This window comes from Ostrea edulis, chromosome 4 (genome assembly GCF_947568905.1).
Source record: "Ostrea edulis chromosome 4, xbOstEdul1.1, whole genome shotgun sequence".
NCBI classification, from domain to species: Eukaryota; Metazoa; Mollusca; class Bivalvia; order Ostreida; family Ostreidae; genus Ostrea; species Ostrea edulis.
Window position 1 is genome coordinate 88,837,825 of NC_079167.1, and position 20,405 is coordinate 88,858,229.

The 20,405-nt window shown below is 35.2% G+C and overlaps 1 protein-coding gene across 11 annotated transcripts in view; it reads right to left on the reverse strand.

Moving 5' to 3' along the window:
* Positions 1–6,421: 6,421 nt before the first annotated feature.
* The window catches only part of LOC125670035 (transmembrane channel-like protein 7), a 33,388-nt gene continuing 19,404 nt past the window's right edge, over positions 6,422–20,405 (reverse strand). For 5 of the 11 annotated variants that reach the window (XM_056164187.1, XM_048904945.2, XM_048904943.2 and 2 more), the window contains 16 exons: positions 19,639–19,720; positions 14,347–14,606; positions 13,813–13,973; positions 13,502–13,646; positions 13,097–13,258; positions 12,595–12,770; positions 11,865–11,985; positions 11,337–11,434; positions 10,710–10,817; positions 10,542–10,617; positions 10,302–10,432; positions 9,212–9,367; positions 8,995–9,073; positions 8,721–8,894; positions 7,939–7,968; positions 6,422–7,314 (listed from right to left, as the gene is read on the reverse strand). In XM_056164187.1, coding sequence (XP_056020162.1) covers positions 7,126–7,314; positions 7,939–7,968; positions 8,721–8,894; positions 8,995–9,073; positions 9,212–9,367; positions 10,302–10,432; positions 10,542–10,617; positions 10,710–10,817; positions 11,337–11,434; positions 11,865–11,985; positions 12,595–12,770; positions 13,097–13,258; positions 13,502–13,646; positions 13,813–13,973; positions 14,347–14,606; positions 19,639–19,720 — 2,148 coding nt within the window. In that variant the 3' untranslated portion in view covers positions 6,422–7,125. Of the gene's footprint in view, positions 7,315–7,938; positions 7,969–8,182; positions 8,204–8,493; positions 8,529–8,720; positions 8,895–8,994; positions 9,074–9,211; positions 9,368–10,301; positions 10,433–10,541; positions 10,618–10,709; positions 10,818–11,336; positions 11,435–11,864; positions 11,986–12,594; positions 12,771–13,096; positions 13,259–13,501; positions 13,647–13,812; positions 13,974–14,346; positions 14,607–19,638; positions 19,721–20,405 lie in introns of all 11 variants that reach the window. The other 6 variants (XM_048904940.2, XM_056164188.1, XR_007368101.2 and 3 more) reach the window with 5 other exon arrangements.

Genomic DNA, 20,405 nt, shown 5'->3' on the forward strand with positions numbered 1-20,405 from the left:
ACAGTTGTGTTTTCCCACTAACCTGTTTTTCCTACTTAAAATTCCACAACAGATATTTAGGTATTGATTGCTGTACCCATGTATGGTGTTCTGATCAGATGATTCTGTCTATAGTTCCTTTGTATTTAGGGCGAAGGAGCAAAACTGTGAATTTTAATTTCTCTGTCTAAATCGTTCCCATATATACAACTCATAAATTGAGTCCTGCCTATAAATCTTTATTTAATACTAATCTGAGTAGAATGGTTGTCATTAACGGTATACAATATCATACAGTTATTGACATTTCTCAGGTCAATATCATGCTTTGCCTACATGAGGAGTACAATATTTACCAAGCACAGAGGGCGAGGTAGGTATTGTACTTTGAGGTAGTTAAATCATTGTGTTGACTGAGAAACTGACATTTATTGTTATCAAACTTATTTGATTACAGTGGAGCCTCGGTAATCCGGACGCCATTAATCCGGACGCTTTTCTGTATAAAATACCACACATGCAGAATGCACCTCATCTTCACAAGTCTATTGATTCGTTACCTTGCACTTGTATACGATTGATTCTTGTTCCGATGTTGTAAAGCTTTATAACTCTGATAGAAGTGACAAAATCAAATTTTGTATGCACCCGAGTTTTGTTCCGTTATTATCGCACCATGAAAATGATAAGTGTGCGCCTCTAGATCAAAGCAGTAGTAGTTCGTAACATTACGAGCTAAAAGTGATTTTGATTTCGTCCTCCCGATATTGGCTTGGATAAATATAGAAATTGTAATATCAGTTAGATAGAATTTTGGTCAAAGAATGTTGTCAACCGGCATGCCAAACACGAAATATGAACTATGAGACAGTTTTGACAGACCGATGGAGATGACCGGCCTCTTTGAAAAGTTATTTAAGTGTGATCAAATGTGTAAATGATTATATGTTAGTTACTAATAATTTACTATTATTTTTCAGTTACATGTTGTGCTTCATTATTTGTTTTTAGTGTATACGGTGCACAGTTTTTTCATATTTGTTTGTAGTGCTAATATACATGTACAATGTAAGCACATGCAAATACACTGCTCACGTATATGTTAATTTTAGTGTTTTAAATTGCATGTAAATGCAAACATTATCATAATTTATTTACTTATGCAAATGGTTATTGGTTACTTATGTAAAGTTAGAAAATTTGTGATTCAGTTATCCGGACGCTTCATAATTTATTTACTTCTGCAAATGGTTAAATCCAATGATAGAAAGTGTTTAATTCACTACACATCAATAAAATAAGCATATTGGTTACTTATGTAAAGATAGAAAATTTGTGATTCAGTTATCCGGATGCTTCATTTATCCGGACGATTTTGCTGGGAACCAAAGTGTCCGGATTAATGAGGCTCCGCTGTATATGATTGAATAATTTTAAACATCAAAACCGGCTACTAGTACAAGCCAGGCGATACCTATCGGCCCCCCTTTTTTTTTTTTTTTTTTTTTTTCTTTTTTTTTTTTTTTTTTTTAGATATCCATCTATATATAGCAATCGGCAAAGGATTGTCCTGGCATTCACTTAGAGAAAAACTATGCGATCGTTAGTGCCGATTTAACGGTAGCGGTAGTTGAGCTGATAAAGCGAATGTTTGCGACTGTAAAATATTTTCAACTCGCATACTTTCAATTTTGATGTAACTATTTTGTTTTGACCACGTGGATGTAAAAACCCAATATGGCGACAATTCGATCGTGTACGAGCTACGCGAGGAGTTCCCATTGTCTATATAGTACAATTAGGCAAACTTTGGCAGATTCTGTTACTCTACATCTACAGATCTCGGATGTATGGCGTAAATTGATATGTAGCTACACCTGTAATGCGGTCGTCTATTTAGTCTCCCAGAAAACCTACCGCGTTTAGAAAGTAGTGTAACAGGGTTTCTCCCAACAAGAATGACTGACGAAATGCCTGTAGGGTTCATGTCTCAATATATTTATTCGTACACAGTGATGGAATAGACAATATATCTCTAAAGATAGCCCTGAATATGATAAAACAACGATATAATATAATCAATAAGCCTATGCTAAACGATATTTAATCCTACTGATTTCCATCAAGATACGTTTATCATTTAAAGGAGATAACTCTAAAGATACATCATTTTGCAAAATAGTATTTCTCCCATGAATATTCACAAAAAGTAATTAATGAAATAAAACAACAATATTGTCATACTCCTCTATGGGAAGAAGCTTCCCTCAGAAAATTTACAGCTCGGACAATATATCAGGATTCAAGGATTGACTCAGAAATCAAGGATTTTGTAGTCTGCTGTCAGTATTAAACTCTTTCTAAAAATCATGTCAATTCAAATGTCTACCTAGCTTCTGAATAATATTAATACTGCTCAAAACTGGCGGTAAAACTAGAGAACCGAGAAAACCAACCAATGCAACTTGACAATCAATGACTAATAAAAACGCTTCATACAAAATGACCACACTCAGATCCATGACCAAAGCCCCCAAGGTATATAAATTGTAAGTGTACCTTTGTGTAGTGGTGTTAATAAAGGGGTGGATCTAAGATCTAATTATGTCTGAATATAAAAACATATATTTGTCAGTAATGGATTGTCAAAACTTAATACTACATGTTTTACAGTAGTGATCAAAATGGCTTTGTTTTAATAAATTTATCAAGCTTGCCTTAGAAAACAGCCCTCTAATTCGAGAACCCCCTCCCCCTAATTCTTAAAGAGAAAGCTACAAACATTTTACGTGATATGAAAGATTATAAGACTCTCAAGATTATGAGTAGCCATGAAATATAAGGTGATTCCACCCGAGGGTTGCAAAAAAGCTGTGAAACCCGAGGCTTTGCCGAGGGTTTTACCGCTTTTTTTGCAACCCCGAGGGTGGAATCACCTTAATATTTCATGGCTACTCATAAGAGAGTCTTATATTCTCTCATATTTCTAGAGTTTTCCGTTTTCCTTGTGCCTAGCGACGCTATTTTGAGAATTTTCCAATTAATTAATTTTTCGCTGTACATTAAAGATAACACCAGAATCGAATTCTACGACCTTCATTTTGGCAACTATGTTGCCGACAAAAAATCAGCCGACGAGTGTATGAGTGAATTGTATTAGAGTTATTCCTCTTTGAATAAATAATCAGGGTGATGCGTGACGTAACTCGACAGTCCATCAGCGCGAAACGTTTTGACAGATCTAATCAGAATATGAATCCACAACTGCACGTTTTTGGTGGGTTTTTTTAGAGGAGCATTGATATTGATATTAATTGAGCAGTTATTTAATGACGAGTGTGTGAAGAGAAATTCCAAAGTGGGTTTTGTTGGTGAATATGGGCATGGCTAGACTTTCGTTTTTCACGCGTGCAAGGACTCGAGTCTCATGGACATTGAAGGCACTTACTTCACCTGAGACACGGACAGTAGACGTTGACAGAGTGAATGTGGAGGTAGGCCTAGAAGTAATAGACCGTGTGGGCTGGGTTTCTGTGAACTGGCATAATGCACCGGATGACATCTTGAGCTTTAAGAGATATCTCTCAAAGAGAAAGATATATCTCTCTAGCGTAAAGAAATACATCTTTTATTTAAAGAGTTATCTCTTTTGCTTAGAGATATATCTCATTTGCTTAAAGGTATATCTCCCTAGCGTTAAAAGATATCTTTCTAAATTACAGAAGGTCAGGATTTGGGTGGAAAAATTACCATCACACAAACAATTGAATATTAAGTACCCCCCCCCCCCTTTTCGTAGACAACGAGAAGATCACTGGATCAGGACCCTAGGCACTGCGTTTCCATATGGATGCAATGATAATGTATATGAAGTGGGAAATTTGACTAGTCCACAAGGAAATAACGTGAATGTGATGGGACTCTTTCCCAATACCCAAAGATGGAAACACAGTCATGGACATCGTTCATATAAAAGACTAAGTATAAATGATGTCACGTTTGATTCCCATCATATTCGTACAAAACTTTACTCTGTTCCACTGAGAGATTTACATACGTTATTCCAAGAAGCCACATCTAGAGTATACTTGGAGTTTTCAACACCTGAATGTAGACTGAACTCTAGGATTATGGATGTTGCCATTTACAGGCTCTTTAAACCACCGCGGGTCATGGATGATATTCCTTCCAAATCATGAAATTCAACAAACAAAGGAATAGATACCGTCAACATAAGCAACATTCTTCGCCATAAAAGAGTTCAGTCGTGCATTCCAACTTATTTCAAGTTCAAGTCTATACCCTATATTTCCTACAAATATACTTCTACTATTGTACCCAAACTTTTTAATTATTAACAAACTTTGCAATACCTAGATATAGACCATCTTATACTTAATCCACCTACGAGTTCTTGTTCATCTTCTTTCAACTATAATCCAACTTGACATGTAATTACTGGTGATGTTGATATAGCTGAAAATGAGAACTTGCTCAAATCACTTATTCTAAAAGGTCCTAAATACAGAGAACCTCGGTCTTTCAATTGGCGACAGAACTTCATCTCTATTATGAATGCTGTCGAAGATTATGCCAGACAATGGGCTAAATATGAAAAAGAACTTGATACATTGTCAGAATGGATTAAAAGTATAAGAGGATTATTAAAATCTCGCATTAGACATATTAAAACAAAAGTACATACCATCTATCCTTCTGTGTTTAATGAACCAGAAAGTATAAAAACAAATTACATAGGTTACAGGGGGAATATGTTTTGTTTCCAGCTGACAAAGCTTGCAACAACATTGTCTTTGTTTGAAAGGCTCGTTATTACAACTGTATTCTAAACGAACTTGGCATTAATTCCACTTTTGGTAATCGTACTTTTACTCCAACTGCCCTTTCAAAAGATGAAATTCTTCAAAGCATTGGTTCAGTTTTAGACATATTTAATATCCCAGTCAATGGATCGAATAAATATGAGTTACCGTACCTATACTAGATTCCTATACTACATAAAAATCCTTACAAACAGAAATATATTGCTGGATCCAGTAATTGCTCTACCAAGCCCCTATCTTTGCTACTAAGGAAAATATTAACAGGTGTGAAGGAGAAACTTCAAACTTACTCTGCGACTACATATGCCAGAAGTAGTGTAAATTAAATGTGGATTCTAAAAAATTCTAAAGAACTTTTAGTAAACTTGAAATCGTAAAAAATTCTAAAATCAACAACAGGAAAACGTATGACTTTTCATTACTTTACATGACCATTCATCACGATAAATTAAAGACTAGACTTTTTGACATTATACTATAGGCAGTTGTTTCTTCAACAAAAATGGAAAACGCAAATATTTATATCTAGTGATCAGTCATCCAAAAATTACTTTTTTAAACACCAGTCTGATTCAATGTACAGATACTCCGAAGTTGAAATAAAAAATATGCTGGAGTTCCTCATTGACAATATCTTTGTGGTCTTTGGTGATCAGGTCTTCCAATAGTCTGTTGGAATTCCCATGGGCACGAATTGTGCTCCTTTGTTAGCTGACCTGTTTTTATATTCCTGTGAAGCAGAATTTATTAAAAAAAACCCTCTACGTGAGAAGAAAAAATCTCTTGTTGTGGCCTTCAATTCGACATTTAGATATATCGACGACGTTTTATCTATTAAAACAATGATAACTTTCATTCATATGTCGATTCGATATATCCTTGTGAGCTCGAAATTAAAGAACCAGAGTCGTCCATTTCTGTTTCATACTTAGATATTTTATTGAAAGTAGACATTAACGGCAAACTGACAACTCAACTGTATGACAAATGGGATGATTTCAGCTTCTCCGTCGTCAACTTCCCATATTTATGTAGCAATATTCCATAATCAACTGCATATGGTGTTTATATCTCTCAACTGATTCGATACGCAAGAGCTTGTTCTGCGTATGGTTTTTAAATCGAGGAAGGCAACTGAAAAACAAGTTGATGGTGCAGAGGTTTCAACAGTCTCGTTTAAAGTCAGCATTTTGCAAATTCTATGGTCGTTATAACGATCTAGTTTGCCAATACAACCTATCATTGGGTCAAATGCTGTCTGACGTGTTTCATACCGAGTGTTAGACCGTTCTTGGCACATTGAATTCATTATTGACTACGGATAACTTCGTTTACCTAATCACTGTTCGTTATTTTCACCTTTCATCTCTACAACCAATAGAGATATCTCTTTAGTGCAAAGAGATATCTCTCTTATTTAAAGATAGATCTTATTTTACGAATAAATAGTAGAAGGGCTTGCCATAGAGACCACACTTTTCAAATTATAGCAGTCTCAGCTATACGTCACAACAAATCACATGACAAGGTCCTGCATGCGACAGACTGAATAACACCTTCTCTCTATGTATGTACATGTATAAACACTAAGAGCTCAGTTTCAAAGGAAGATCTTTTTTTTATTGTTAACAAAACTGTCATATTTGTAATAAAGGTCTTTACAAAAGTTGGAAGAAGTAAACACTCGCTCAAACAAATAAAAACAGCAGATGTGCATGATTGTTTTAGTAAGAGTTCAATTGCATACACTTTATACATTATATCAATTCAAACATGGCTCGAACGAATTCCGATTTAAATTACATATCAACAATATACAATTAACAGCTAGTATAATAAAATCACAGATATAGGTATAAAAAATAACCGAGGCCAGCTCAGTACAATGATGGGGACTTCAAGAGTCCCCGGCGTGGGGCAGAGGAACTGCTCTGGCAGGCGTACAAAGTCAGATACACATGTTCAGGACTGTACGTCTTTCCATAAGTCAGTATAAATAATCATCTACATATAACTGCATCATTAGTATCACTTTCACTTTATATAAACATGGTTAATGTACATAAAAAGCAACAAACTGTCATAAAATAGACCATTTACAAGCATATGGACGGGATATACACATGTACAGCATTCCTATGGCAAAGAAAAACAATGCTGATTTGTTTAGAAAATACTAGATAAAAATAAAGTATAGATCATTATATATCACAATTAGAGTATGATGAGCGGAAAATTTATCAATCAATTCAAATTATATCACAGTAATACAGTAAAGCCAAGTTCTACGGACCCCGCTACATCAGAAATCAAACGCTACTTTGGATGCTGTGACAGTCGATTTTGTTCTACTAGTTTCTTGGTCCCCGGGTACTTGATCCCAGTCAACTGGAGTTATTTCCCGATTTAATGCAGTCTCTGCAGAATTTCGGGTAGAATTGTCCGGTTCACTATACGGGATTGATTCTGGTATATCCTCAATAGGCTTCAACTGTAATAATAAAATCAACAGATGACAAAGGATTTCATTTGCAATGTACATTGTACATACATTCAGAAATTAACACATTGAGTTTTGTTGAAAATTTAATCATACCAATTATCGAAAAATTTAATTACGATTCATGAGTATAAATTTACATATATGGATGATATAATTTGTGATTACTGTGAATAATATGACACACGAGCATATGAGCACAATAAATTGGGTGTCTTCGAGGGATCCATGCACTAGGATTACCGGGTCAACTCATGCACACACCAATCCCCTTCCCCCTTTCCCAATGAAACACCTACGTGCGATCGCTGCTATCATACGTTTTGTTTAATTCGTATATTATATGTGTTTTGTTTTATTTACAAGAAAATGAAAAGTGTTCATGTGAAAACATTAGAAAACAGACATGCAGTAAAACTCCGTCTTGTTAGTGTGAACAGTGTATAAGTGGTAAATCGTGCATGTCAAAAGCACATCATACTCAGCAGTACATACTTGATACAGTGTGGAGAGATAGTTACATGTGTATATTATATATATAAACTTTCAATGATTTTAGCTGTATATAACTTGTTTCTTTACAGTAAAATATCTAATAAAATTTGGATACTGCACCTCGGTAGCATGAATCTTCTTTTCCAGTTCCTTTTAAAATATATGATGAAAAAAATTTAACCGACATGTATACTAAATCTGAGGTGACAGTTTTCTTAAGGGGGGAGGGGGTTCCATACACCCGTGCACTTCCTAGGAATGAAGCCCAGTGTAAGTGAGCAAAACCAGTCTAAATCCGCACAAGAAAGACACAAGCATACTTTCAAGCAGGTGAAAACAAGTGCAATTGTTTTACTGAAGTTACCTATGCCCACAGCTCGTCAATCTGATGAAACGCAAATCATACCATGTAAAATATACTAATTTCAATATTGGTTATATAATGAGATTTAGCATTAAAAACACACGGTACTTCAAAACACTGGAACATGGACTGTCTAAATTCAGCATTCAAACATTGTAACAGAAGTTAGATCGGCATTAGCAAAACCATGCTTAGGTTAAGTAGCCATTTTGAACAATAGTACATATAATTCACATCTTCAGTTAGCTCTCTGTAGTTAATAGCTGTTCAATCACTCAACATTAGTTACTAATTAGAATTTTTTTTTTTACCATATTCTGAATCATAAATCTAATTCCTCTCAACCCTGTAAATAATTTGAAATTTTTTTAACCATCCTTTTTTGGGGGGTCACATATCTCTAGTTAGGTAATACGATATTTTTCTATACATCAAAATAATGTTACACATCTTCAATTTATAATTCTACTTCAAGATTACTAATAAATCAAAACTAAAAAATAATGGATCTTAACATAGGACAGCAGCCGACACTTACGTCACTATCAGTAGGAACTTTTCCGTTTTTGGTGTTGACCTCGTTCACTGTTTTCACGGCGGGCGGTGGTCCAGAACTTGGTGGGGGAGGCCTCGATTCCCTCTTTTTCGCCCCAGGCTTCTCTCCCGTAAGTTCATAGATACGGTTTAATAGGAATTGTTTGTCTTTCCCCTCCTATGTAGACCAAATGATTCACACATTATCTTCTCTACGTACACACTTCCCCTAATTTTCATAAGTTCATGAAATCGTGTTAGATAATAAAAATTCTTACCATTATCATTTGTTCCTTCAACATGACAATCATGTCTGCGCGTGCGCTAGATCTTGAGGAAGAGTAATATATCACTAACCTGTTATGAGAAGAAGAAAGCAAAACCCTTTCACTCTACTAATTATAATACTACTGGACTAAAAATAATGAAAACCGACGATTTGGTATTATCAATTCCAAATATATTTTCTGAGAAGAATAAATTCTGGATACTTACGAGAGCAGCACGACCAGAGTTATGATGAAGGACCCCGAGGAGAAGAGTCCTATGATTGTCTGAAGCCAGGACGGCATGTTGGAAATCGTGGAGTCTATACACACCGTCATGTAACTGTAGATTCTGAACGGTCCGCAACCCTTAGACGGGGTCAACCTGGAAATATCAACAACTCCTCATAAATTTTAATGTCTTACAACAAGTATAAATAAGCTGTGCTTGTCATGTATAATTTGCGATATTTTATATCTGAATCCCGCCACGAACAGGATTTATACGGATCCTCTTTATGTCGTCTCTCCTGTTTTACGATTGATTCAACTGGTTACGTCACGATATGTGTGGAAAGTTTCCGAAGGGGCGTAAAACAAAGACACAAACAAAAAACATCCTGTATCACGCGCAAGATATCTAAAATAGATCTTAAACTAGCTGATTTACTATGTGTCTGATAGTTGATTGTAAACAAGGCGAATCGACAACTTGTTTCTGAAAAATATACAGGGGCCAATTTCTTGACTCTTAGTTTATGCTTTGTGCTCGGTCAATATATTTTTCTTCGAGGTAGATATATCTATGGATTGACTTCATGAAATGAAATACAAGATATACTGTAGAATGATATTATTGATTGCAATCATGATTCAGCGCATATGCATTAAAAGGGTACTTTGATTAAGATGAAATCTAGAACAAATTAAAATTTCTTCACATTTTAAAACATGTTCTTGGAATAACGTTTACTTCAAAATATTTGCCTTTATGAATGTCTTGTTTGTAATATACGTTCGCTGTTTCATTGGTTTCATTTCTGATGAAGACACTGTGACGCGGAAGTGATTCTTTAACTTGACATAAAAGCCTATTACAAATAATACATGAAAAATATCTTAGAATATAAATTAAGGAATAAATATCCGATTTGTATTTATTATGAAGATACAAGCACAAAAACAAAAAAAGCTTGGGATAATTTTTGCACATTAATTGTATTCAACAATTAAGCAAATTATCCGATGTTTCATTATTTTTAAACCCTTATAATATAAATAAGCTAAACATTTATTATTGTTTGACCTAATCAACTTACTTGACCATAGTGTACCCCACCGGTAAACAGCACAGGAAGAACGCAACCATCAGAACAATCATGAAGAAGTTGTTGGACTTGGAAGCCTTGTACGGGATTTCCGGTGGGTTGGTGTTATACATAGCAGAAAGCTAGATACAAAAAGATACGGAACTTCTTGAATTGTTTGATTTTCAGACTTTATTAAACGTGGAAAACAAATCAGAGTGAAAATTGCTGCACCTCGCGTGTTTTACTTACGTATTTCAGGTAGAACAAAGCAAAAAGAGAGATTGTAGCCAGCACTGGGATTAAGGGGGCATAGAAAAATCCCAACCTACAATGTAATTTGGTTCCCATTTTACTTCTTTACAACCGTTGTTCAGATGAGTCAAAGAATGGAGAACACGGAGATATACCAGAACTTACCAGCACAAGGTCTGTGTATACACAATGTCTAAAACATTCTTAGGGATTTCAAATTCTGCTGGCCCGATTTTCTTAAATACTGCAGCCTCACATTTAGATGTTATTATTCTGAAATTTATCATAATAGAATTTAATTAGAATATAGCCAAAATTCAAAACATCAGTAAAATATAGCCAAAAGTCAAAACGTCAGTAAAATATAGCTAAAAGTCAAATCGTCAGTAAAATATAGCTAAAAGTCAAAACGTCAGTAAAATATAGCCAAAATTCAAAACATCAGTAAAATATAGCTAAAAGTCAAATCGTCAGTAAAATATAGCTAAAAGTCAAATCGTCAGTAAAATATAGCTAAAAGTCAAAACGTCAGTAAAATATAGCTAAAAGTCAAATCGTCAGTAAAATATAGCTAAAAGTCAAATCGTCAGTAAAATATAGTCAAAATTCAAAACATCAGTAAAATATAGCTAAAAGTCAAATCGCCAGTAAAATATAGCTAAAAGTCAAAACGTCAGTAAAATATAGCTAAAAGTCAAATCGTCAGTAAAATATAGCTAAAAGTCAAAACGTCAGTAAAATATAGCTTAAAGTCAAATCGTCAGTACGTGCGTTTTGTATAACGTTACTCACTTTCTTGGTAGTTCATATCCGAGAGTGACTCCGACCTTAACCAGGAAGTCCAGGACGATCAGTTTGTAGAAGTTCTGACCAACGTATGTTTCCCAACACTGAAAAACACGCGTCAACATATGACAATCTACTGTGAAATTCAAATGTATCTGTATGTCTGTCGGACACTTTCCTGTGTCACAAGGACTAGAACATGTAATCATTCAACTGGAACATATTCATTCAATAAGAACATTTAATTATTAGATCAGAACATTTTATCATTCAATCAGAACATATAATCGTTCCCTGTAAATTCATTCAGAATATATAATCGTTCCCTATAAACTCTATCAGAACACACAATAATTCTCTAGAAATTCAAATTAAAATCATTATCTATGAATTCAATGAAAATATGTACGAAATCATTCTCTAAAAAATTCGATAGATATGATCTAATTAATTTGCATTATATTTCCATTTACACAAATACACTGTAACAGCCTGCTTATTACAGTTAGAGGTCAAAAGTCATATGATACTTACTCTAAGTTCATCGCAACTTCCTTGTCCGACATTGCACGTGGTCTCTTTATCCGAACACGTGACAATTCGGTATATAGTGGCAATCAGCACAGCCAGAGAGGCCAATCTCAAGAAAACCGTCCTGCAATGTATCAAAAACAGATTGTAAAGACAGACCTTTCTTAATATTTCAATTAGTACAGTGGGTGATCAAAAGTATTGCACTATATTTGCTTTTTTCACTATTTATGTATATTTTATTTTAAAAAACATTTTTTCAAAAATCGTTTATGAGAAATATTTTCTGGACGAATATATTTTTGAACTATGAAATACATAAATATCAAAATCATTTTTTCAAATTATTTTTTGACCACTTGTTGAAAATTTAGAGCTTTGATATATCATATATTATTTGTTCTTTTATGAAAAGATTTTTGTTTTGTTTTTGCCAACGCTTCTTTGAATTTGACGTGAAAAGAAACTGCTTACATTTCCACATTTAATGAAAATAGTTTCATTAAAGATAGACCAAATATTACTTTGAGGCATTTTGATTTTGAATCATGTATTTTTCAATAGAATAGAAAGTGGGGGAAAATCATATGGTACTAAAGTATATATGTATCCTGAAGCTGTATAATGACGATTAGTATAACTGTTCTCCAAAGTGCAAAATGAAGTGAAGTATATGTAATGAAAGCTGTGCATAAAATAAGAAATTAATGTTACTATCATTAATGTCAAGTACCTTATCAATGTAATCTTAATGGTGCCTTCAGGGGTGTAGTTCTCCGCTTTGACCACGATTCCAAAGATCAAGGGTACGATTCCATTCAGCGCAGTTATCGTCAGAGATGGTAAGAACTCGACCAGAAGAACCACAATATTGTCGTTAGTCGTTTTATTATCTGGATCTGCCAGAAACTGAAATGGTCCTCCAACATAAGCATCTTATTTCAATTAGTGGCATATCCCAATATTAGAATTGCACATTCCGATTTTGATTGCAAGAACCCTGTATACTATACACCAATTTTTATCCGAGTGAAAGAAATTTTCGCGAGATTCGCGAGAGCCTCATCATCGTGAATATTTCTAGCCACAAACCAGTCCTTTGATGTCTTGTATGTTTAAGATAATGTTGATCGTGAAAATTAGTCACCGCAAACCAGTTCATTACTGGAAAATCGCGAAATGTAGTCGTCGCGAATAAAACTTGGTTTACAGTGTTTTTATGCAATTTTACTTACACTTGTCACCCAGTCCGTGACCCAATAGATAAGGTACCCGGAACCTCCCAGAATGCAAACTACCATAAAGTTGATAAAGAACCTGATGGTGTACAGTTTACATTTTTCGTTTCCTGTCATCCTTTTTCTGGCCTCCATGTGGCGCTGTTCTGCTAGCTCGCCCTGTGACAAGAGAATAAGATGCCATTGCAAATGAATCCTAGGAGATTTCTCGGACTAAGACATTAGTGGTTTTCAATCACAAATGATCTTAAGACATAACGACATTAACAAGATCTTTTTAACAATTAATTTGAAGTGGAAACAACGATGTCTTTCAAGAAAGGCTGTCTCTTCACTTTGGGCGTCAAGATCTTTTGAACGAGTGTACACAGGTAAACATTTGATTTGAGGTTGGAGACTTACCACTAGGTCTTTATAAAGACTCCTGTGTTTGAGTAAAGCGGCTCCCTCTTCACTCAGGGCGTAGTCCCAGCCTCCAAACACCCGGTTACAGTATTGGTGTTTCTCGTTCTGGTCCTCAAGATTTTCGCGGAAGCTCTTCATAGTACTGCGCCGGAAATGATATAAAACATTTTGTTATATAGGAGCTGCTAGTTACACATGGTAAGTATGTACTATCTTGTCACAGTGGTAAATGAATCAGAACAATGTTTTTCAATCTAGGTTCTATCAATATTTTTAAACTTAGCAAATTTTATGATAAATCTACGTACTATCTTGCCATAGTGATTAAACTGAAGATCAGGATAATAAATGACGTCAGCAGGTATGCCAACGGCATCAGGTAGTTATAGCGATGATCGCCGACCGTATTGATGGTCAGATCCTGGCTGTCATAGAAACCATAAAACATGGCTGTCTTCTCCATCCATCCCTGTAACCGATAGCTCAGGTGAATAATTAATGTATAATTAATCAAACTCTTCCGCTAGGTTGATTTCTCTTTAATCGTCTCTCAAAACAATTTTTGAAATCGATTGATTGATTGAATATTGTTTAACATTTCACTCATATGGAGTCGTCACTACTGCCGGTGAAGGGCTGCAATATTTAGGCCTATACTCGGCGCTTATGACCATCGAGCAGGGAGGGATCTTTTATCGTGACACGAGACCTTGGTTTTTGTGGTCTCATCCGAAGGACCGCCCCATTTAGTCGCGTCTTACAACAAGCAAGGAAGTACTGAGGACGTATTCCAACCCGGATCCCCACGGGAATCGAAGTTGAAATGACGTAGTTATACTTACGGAACCTTGCAGGAAATCTTGTACGAGGGTTGCTGCACTGGAGCTGACGTTGACTGTGTACAGCGGCGAACACGTTGACTCCTTGCTGACGTCAACGCCTGAAATACCGTCTCCTATGACGGCGTAGGAATATCCACTGTTTGTAAAGGAAATGTACGGGATGGTCACGAATAACAGCATCATCAGAAATATGACCAGATTCAGGAAAAACAACCATCGTAGAAAAACAAAGTAAGAGACAACACCCGTGCCCTGGTGTCCTGAAAATGAAATACATACAGGTGTGTATTACATATAATAGATTAAAAGGATGTGTATATCATTTAATAACTTTTAAAGTGATGACTTATCAACGATGCTGATTGGTTGAAAAATTCGTTTGATTTCTCTGTCAAAATTTCGTTCGGAGTTCATCTGCACTAAGCACGCGGGACTACTTTTCTCTGGAATGCGTCTTCCCCGTTCTAATTCTAGCGCTATTTACAGAACGGGATTTCCACACAAGCATTTATAGAACGACATGCATTCGTTTGATTTTTGTTTTTCATTGCTATCAAAAATAAGCACAACTAAAGATATGAATAAAATGCGCTACGCGCATTGATGAAGTTTTCCGTCCAATGTTTCGTTTGATACATGCATCAAAAAAAGAATTATAAGTTTCATTTCTTAATACATATATAGATTAAAGGATGTGTATTACATATATAAATTAAAAGGTGTGTATTACATATATAGATTAAAAAGTGTGTATTACATATATAGATTAAAAGGTGTGTATTACATACATGGATTAAGAGGTCATAGACAAAGAACGGTCAAGGTGAATTTACCACTATTGCTATAGACTTGGTGAGTGGCAAAATCATTGATAACGATTAATGATTTCTTTCTTGAGAGAAAAATAGACGCTCATATGGAATACTATTTGTCAACGGAAACGATGACGTTGGCAAGTGATTTCTATGTGTAAAAAATAAATTTTTTTGTAAAGCATGGATTTTCATATAGCCTGTTAATAGATTTTATCCAGAGATAAAATCAATCATTCACTTTTAGAATGTTTTCTTGTCTACTTTAATTTCTACCAGGTCAATGTAATACTTTACATACTCCAGCTGACATAATGGGTTTATTTCTACTAGAGGGCGCTGCATCCTTCGTTTACGTAGCGCCCTGTGGTAGAGATTGAGTCGTTTGTACACTCTTATGGAACAGGATAATTTGTAACAAGCATCAAATCGGCAGCTAGAATTTTTAATAGTTCAAACTACAACTCGTATCTCCAAAGAAACACATGCAAATTGTAATGTCGAATATTTTATTTAAAAATGGAAACAAAATGGAGAAACAATTCGATTTGAATACATACTTAAAAAAAGTCATAAATACTATCTTTTATGAAATAGCGCTTGAGAGTTTAGAAAAAATTAATGTATCAAATATCATTTTCAGGTTTCAATATTCATGATTGGGTGAAGTTTAAAAACTGAAACATTTTTTATTTCCAAATTAGATTGCAGCATGTATACTTAGTTTTACACCAAATACAGTTAAACGTGGGCGCCAAAATGGGGCAGCCCCCCCCCCCCCCCCACCCCTCGGCCACTAACAAATCCCTTGTCTCTTGATTATTTTTTACGCCACTCTAAATTGAAATCCTAAATCTGCACATGCTTCTAAGGCAATTTGCATTGAGGACGCTAAATTGATTTATAAAATGTTGAAGTACCATCATGATGGAAGCAAACATGAATACAATTACAATTATGCATTTTGAATTTCAATAGATTGCAGAAACCAAATATGCTTCAGAAAATATGCTTAATTATAAACAGAATGCAAAAGCAAGGCATACACCGGTACTATGTCACGTGATGGTGGTGATATTACGGGGTATTTGTTGGACTGGCTACCTATGCATGTCTGCGACTCTGATTTGCACGTAGCCGATTTTAAACAAAGCAATTACCCAAATATTCATACATGTAAATATCTGCAGCATAAAATAACTTGTACATGTATCTATCAATTCATTGATGTGTACATGTAATAATATCTGGGAATCCATGATAAGTTGCTTCTATAGATTACATACTACCATTCCTGGGAGTATTTGTTGTAAAAACGTCGTATAAAATCGTAAATTCGTCCCCTAATACTTGTTTAATAATGAATAAAAATGAAAAGTATTGATTACCATAATCAAGACTTATAGCTATATATATTTTTGAAATTTTCTAATCAGAACTTTTATACATGCTATCCATAAGGAATTATTCTACCGAAACAATAAAGGTTTTTTTCTTCTTATTTTTAAATTTTTAAATAAAAAATCCGGAAAAAAATTATCCATCTTCTTCTATAAAGAATTTTATAGAAGACAATGGATATTTTTTTTCTGGACTAGATAATTTTTTACCAGAGATTTTTATTTCATTTCAAATGATAAAACATCTCACTCCTGTGTTCTACCACAACAACAAAGAGATCGGCCGATCCTGCGACTGTGAATGAAATTTGTTTTGAACAAACTTTAAATCCTGTTTCTATCGAGAGGGGATTTTAAAGACGTAACCCAGAAAGTGCAAAAATAGGTTTAAATATTAATGCATTTTGGCTGGACGTGTGCGATCATTTTGACACAGTGCTTAGTCCGGTATACGGTATTACGACATGGTAAATGTTTACAAGGTTGCCTGGCGAAAATACTGGAACGTCACGATCCAGCATGCAACGTGGTATAAGGGACAATGGGTTGATTTAAATACCAGTGGGTTTAATTATCAAAAAACGTAAAGATCTTGTGAACATTTGACAACTTTTTAACTGAGATCTTATCAGAGGTATATGTATGTACATGACTTGAATAGAAACTGCATGTGGAATTGCTCTGACCCTTGCACTATATGTGCGTCAAAAGGCTATTTTGAAATCGAAAGGAAGGTTCAGTAACATATATTGTAATTCTGTAATAAAGGACAGCGTACTCACTGCACTAACAAAAATCTATGTAGTACACAGACAACGTCTCTCTAAATAAATTCAAACTTTTCAAAGATAAACGAGATCATAAATCCACGATATAAAATATTTACAACACTGTCGGAAGTGAGAACACACAATTCATGTAACAAGATGCCGATAGTAGTGAAATATGATGACAACTTTTACTTTTCTGTCTGACAATGGTATAACAACTTGGATCTGGCGACTGGTATAAGCCATGGTTATGAGGGACAGATTCTACATATGACAGCAGTGTTCCCAACGAACACAGGTGCAAGACAATTCTATATAGTAAAGAAGAGTATTTTTCCTCGCAGCACTCGTGGTTTTCCATTCTATATTAGCTTACTGAAGTTGTATATGAGGGCGTTATGTTGTACATCAGTACTTAAAAACACTATATCGTCAACCTATGTTATTTTTAGTACAGCTGTGGGTACTTTAGGACATGACCCCCCCCCCCCCTCCCCCACTATTACACAATGTCAACTGTGTGGCTTTTAGTGTAGCTGTGGGTACATTAGGACATGACCCCCCCCCCCCCCCTATTACACAATGTCAGCGTGCGGGGCTTTTAGTACAGCTGTGGGTACATTAGGACATAACACCCCCACCCCCCTCTATTACACAATGTCAACTGTGTGGCTTCTAGTGTAGCTGTGGGTACTTTAGGACATGACCCCCCCCTCCCCCACTATTACACAATGTCAACTGTGTGGCTTTTAGTGTAGCTGTGGGTACATTAGGACATGACCCCCCCCCCTCTATTACACAATGTCAGCGTGCGGGGCTTTTAGTACAGCTGTGGGTACATCAGGACATAACACCCCCACCCCCCTCTATTACACAATGTCAACTGTGTGGCTTCTAGTGTAGCTGTGGGTACTTTAGGACATGCCCCCCCCCCCCCCCCCACTATTACACAATGTCAGCCTGTGTGGCTTTTAGTACAGCTGTGGGTACATTAGGGCATGCCCCCCCCTCCAACTATTACACAATGTCAACTGTGTGACTGCTAGAATAGGCGTTTGATCCAGACAGTTTCTACTTCTTGTATAAAGTATTATTACAATATATTCAATGCAAAATATCGTTTGAAAACATTGGTCGCATTTACGTTCTATGACATGCCCGCTTATCATATTGGGGGGGGGGGGTGGGTATTTCCGCTTGAAATTTGTGAATATGCAGTATAAAAATGATTCATCATGTAAGATAAGTCTAAATTCCGTGGAAGGGGGGGGGGGGGGGGTAGTTACTGTATATGGGGAGAGGGTTTGCTCGAGCACCTATTATTCACTTTAATACTCTTTATCATCATTTGAGCACTCTCTTTAATACTCTTTATCATCATTTGAGCACTCTCTTTAATACTCTTTATCATCATTTGAGCACTCTCTTTAATACTCTTTATCATCATTTGAGCACTCTCTTTAATACTCTTTATCATCATTTGAGCACTCTCTTTAATACTCTTTATCATCATTTGAGCACTCTCTTTAATTCACTTTAATACTCTTTATCATCATTTGAGCACTCTCTTTAATTCACTTTAATACTCTTTATCATCATTTGAGCACTCTCTTTAATTCACTTTAATACTCTTTATCATCATTTGAGCACTCTCTTTAATACTCTTTATCATCATTTGAGCACTCTCTTTAATACTCTTTATCATCATTTGAGCACTCTCTTTAATACTCTTTATCATCATTTGAGCACTCTCTTTATCATCATTTGAGCACTCTCTTTAATACTCTTTATCATCATTTGAGCACTCTCTTTAATACTCTTTATCATCATTTGAGCACTCTCTTTAATACTCTTTATCATCATTTGAGCACTCTCTTTAATACTCTTTATCATCATTTGAGCACTCTCTTTAATACCCTTCGTTACCAATGTCACGTTTATCAACCCAACTCTGTCAATGTTGGAATATTTTGATTACAAGATCCTTTGTTTGGGTTACACTTCAGAAGGATATGTATGTTGTCAGAATTTATCATGACAGGAACTTATACACAAACTAATACTTCACGAAATCTACCTGTATTGACAGTATATCTTGTCGCTGCCCAGGTATAAATTGGCTACTGATATCGAATGACCCCCCCCCCCTTTTTTTTATCTATAAAGATTTCCTCTTGTTTGTAAAAAGGATTATGCCCACTTGGGATTATTTGCACAGATCCAGTACTTCGGTCGAATAAAATCCACAAAAGAGATCATTGTCAATCACACAGAGAAATGGCGGCAGTCAACTTCCGGTCGTATGCTTACCTTCTACGTTTTTCAACCACGAACCCCATGGTTCCAATTTGTAACTCATTTCTTTTTTCCATATTTTGAATTTTCTCCAGTTCTGAAAAAAAGATAATAGACAGAGCATGTATTTTTTCTGTACGGATGGAAAGGAATTCCTTTAAATGGTTCAAATAAGTATATTTGCATGAACAATCGTTGAAGTACTTTTGTGCTTACCTACATATTTTTTATTTTAAAAACTTTATCAAGGATTTTCTTTCAAAATCAACATTTTGAGTGATATTATGGATATTGACAAATGTCAGTAATTTATACAGCGTCTAAATCAAAGGTTGTCAGAGAAATGTTTTCAACAGTGTATTTCAAGTACAATTAAATATTTTCTGAGATATATATGCAATATTGCACTGATATATGATGTATTAAGCCTTATGTACACCTTTAGAAATGCATGGCAGTAATGAGATACAGTATCTATTTCTTGATTTTAGTGACTTAATCACATATGCAAAAGGGAAAAGAAAAGCTATATTGAACTTTCCTCAGATATATCTTTGAGTTTGGAAAAAAAAAAGGAAGGAAGGAAGAAAAATGTCTTTATTTTATCCACATTTTGGTTTTCCCTTTGACCCTACCCTCATGTGCGTATCTAGATGATATTGTTGAATATATACAGTATCTCTCAAATTAAATTCTGAAACAATATATCGCTCCATTGTTGTACTTGATTCTGATAACGTCGAGACATTCTGTGTTTGTTTATCCTAGTAGCAGGTGTTTAG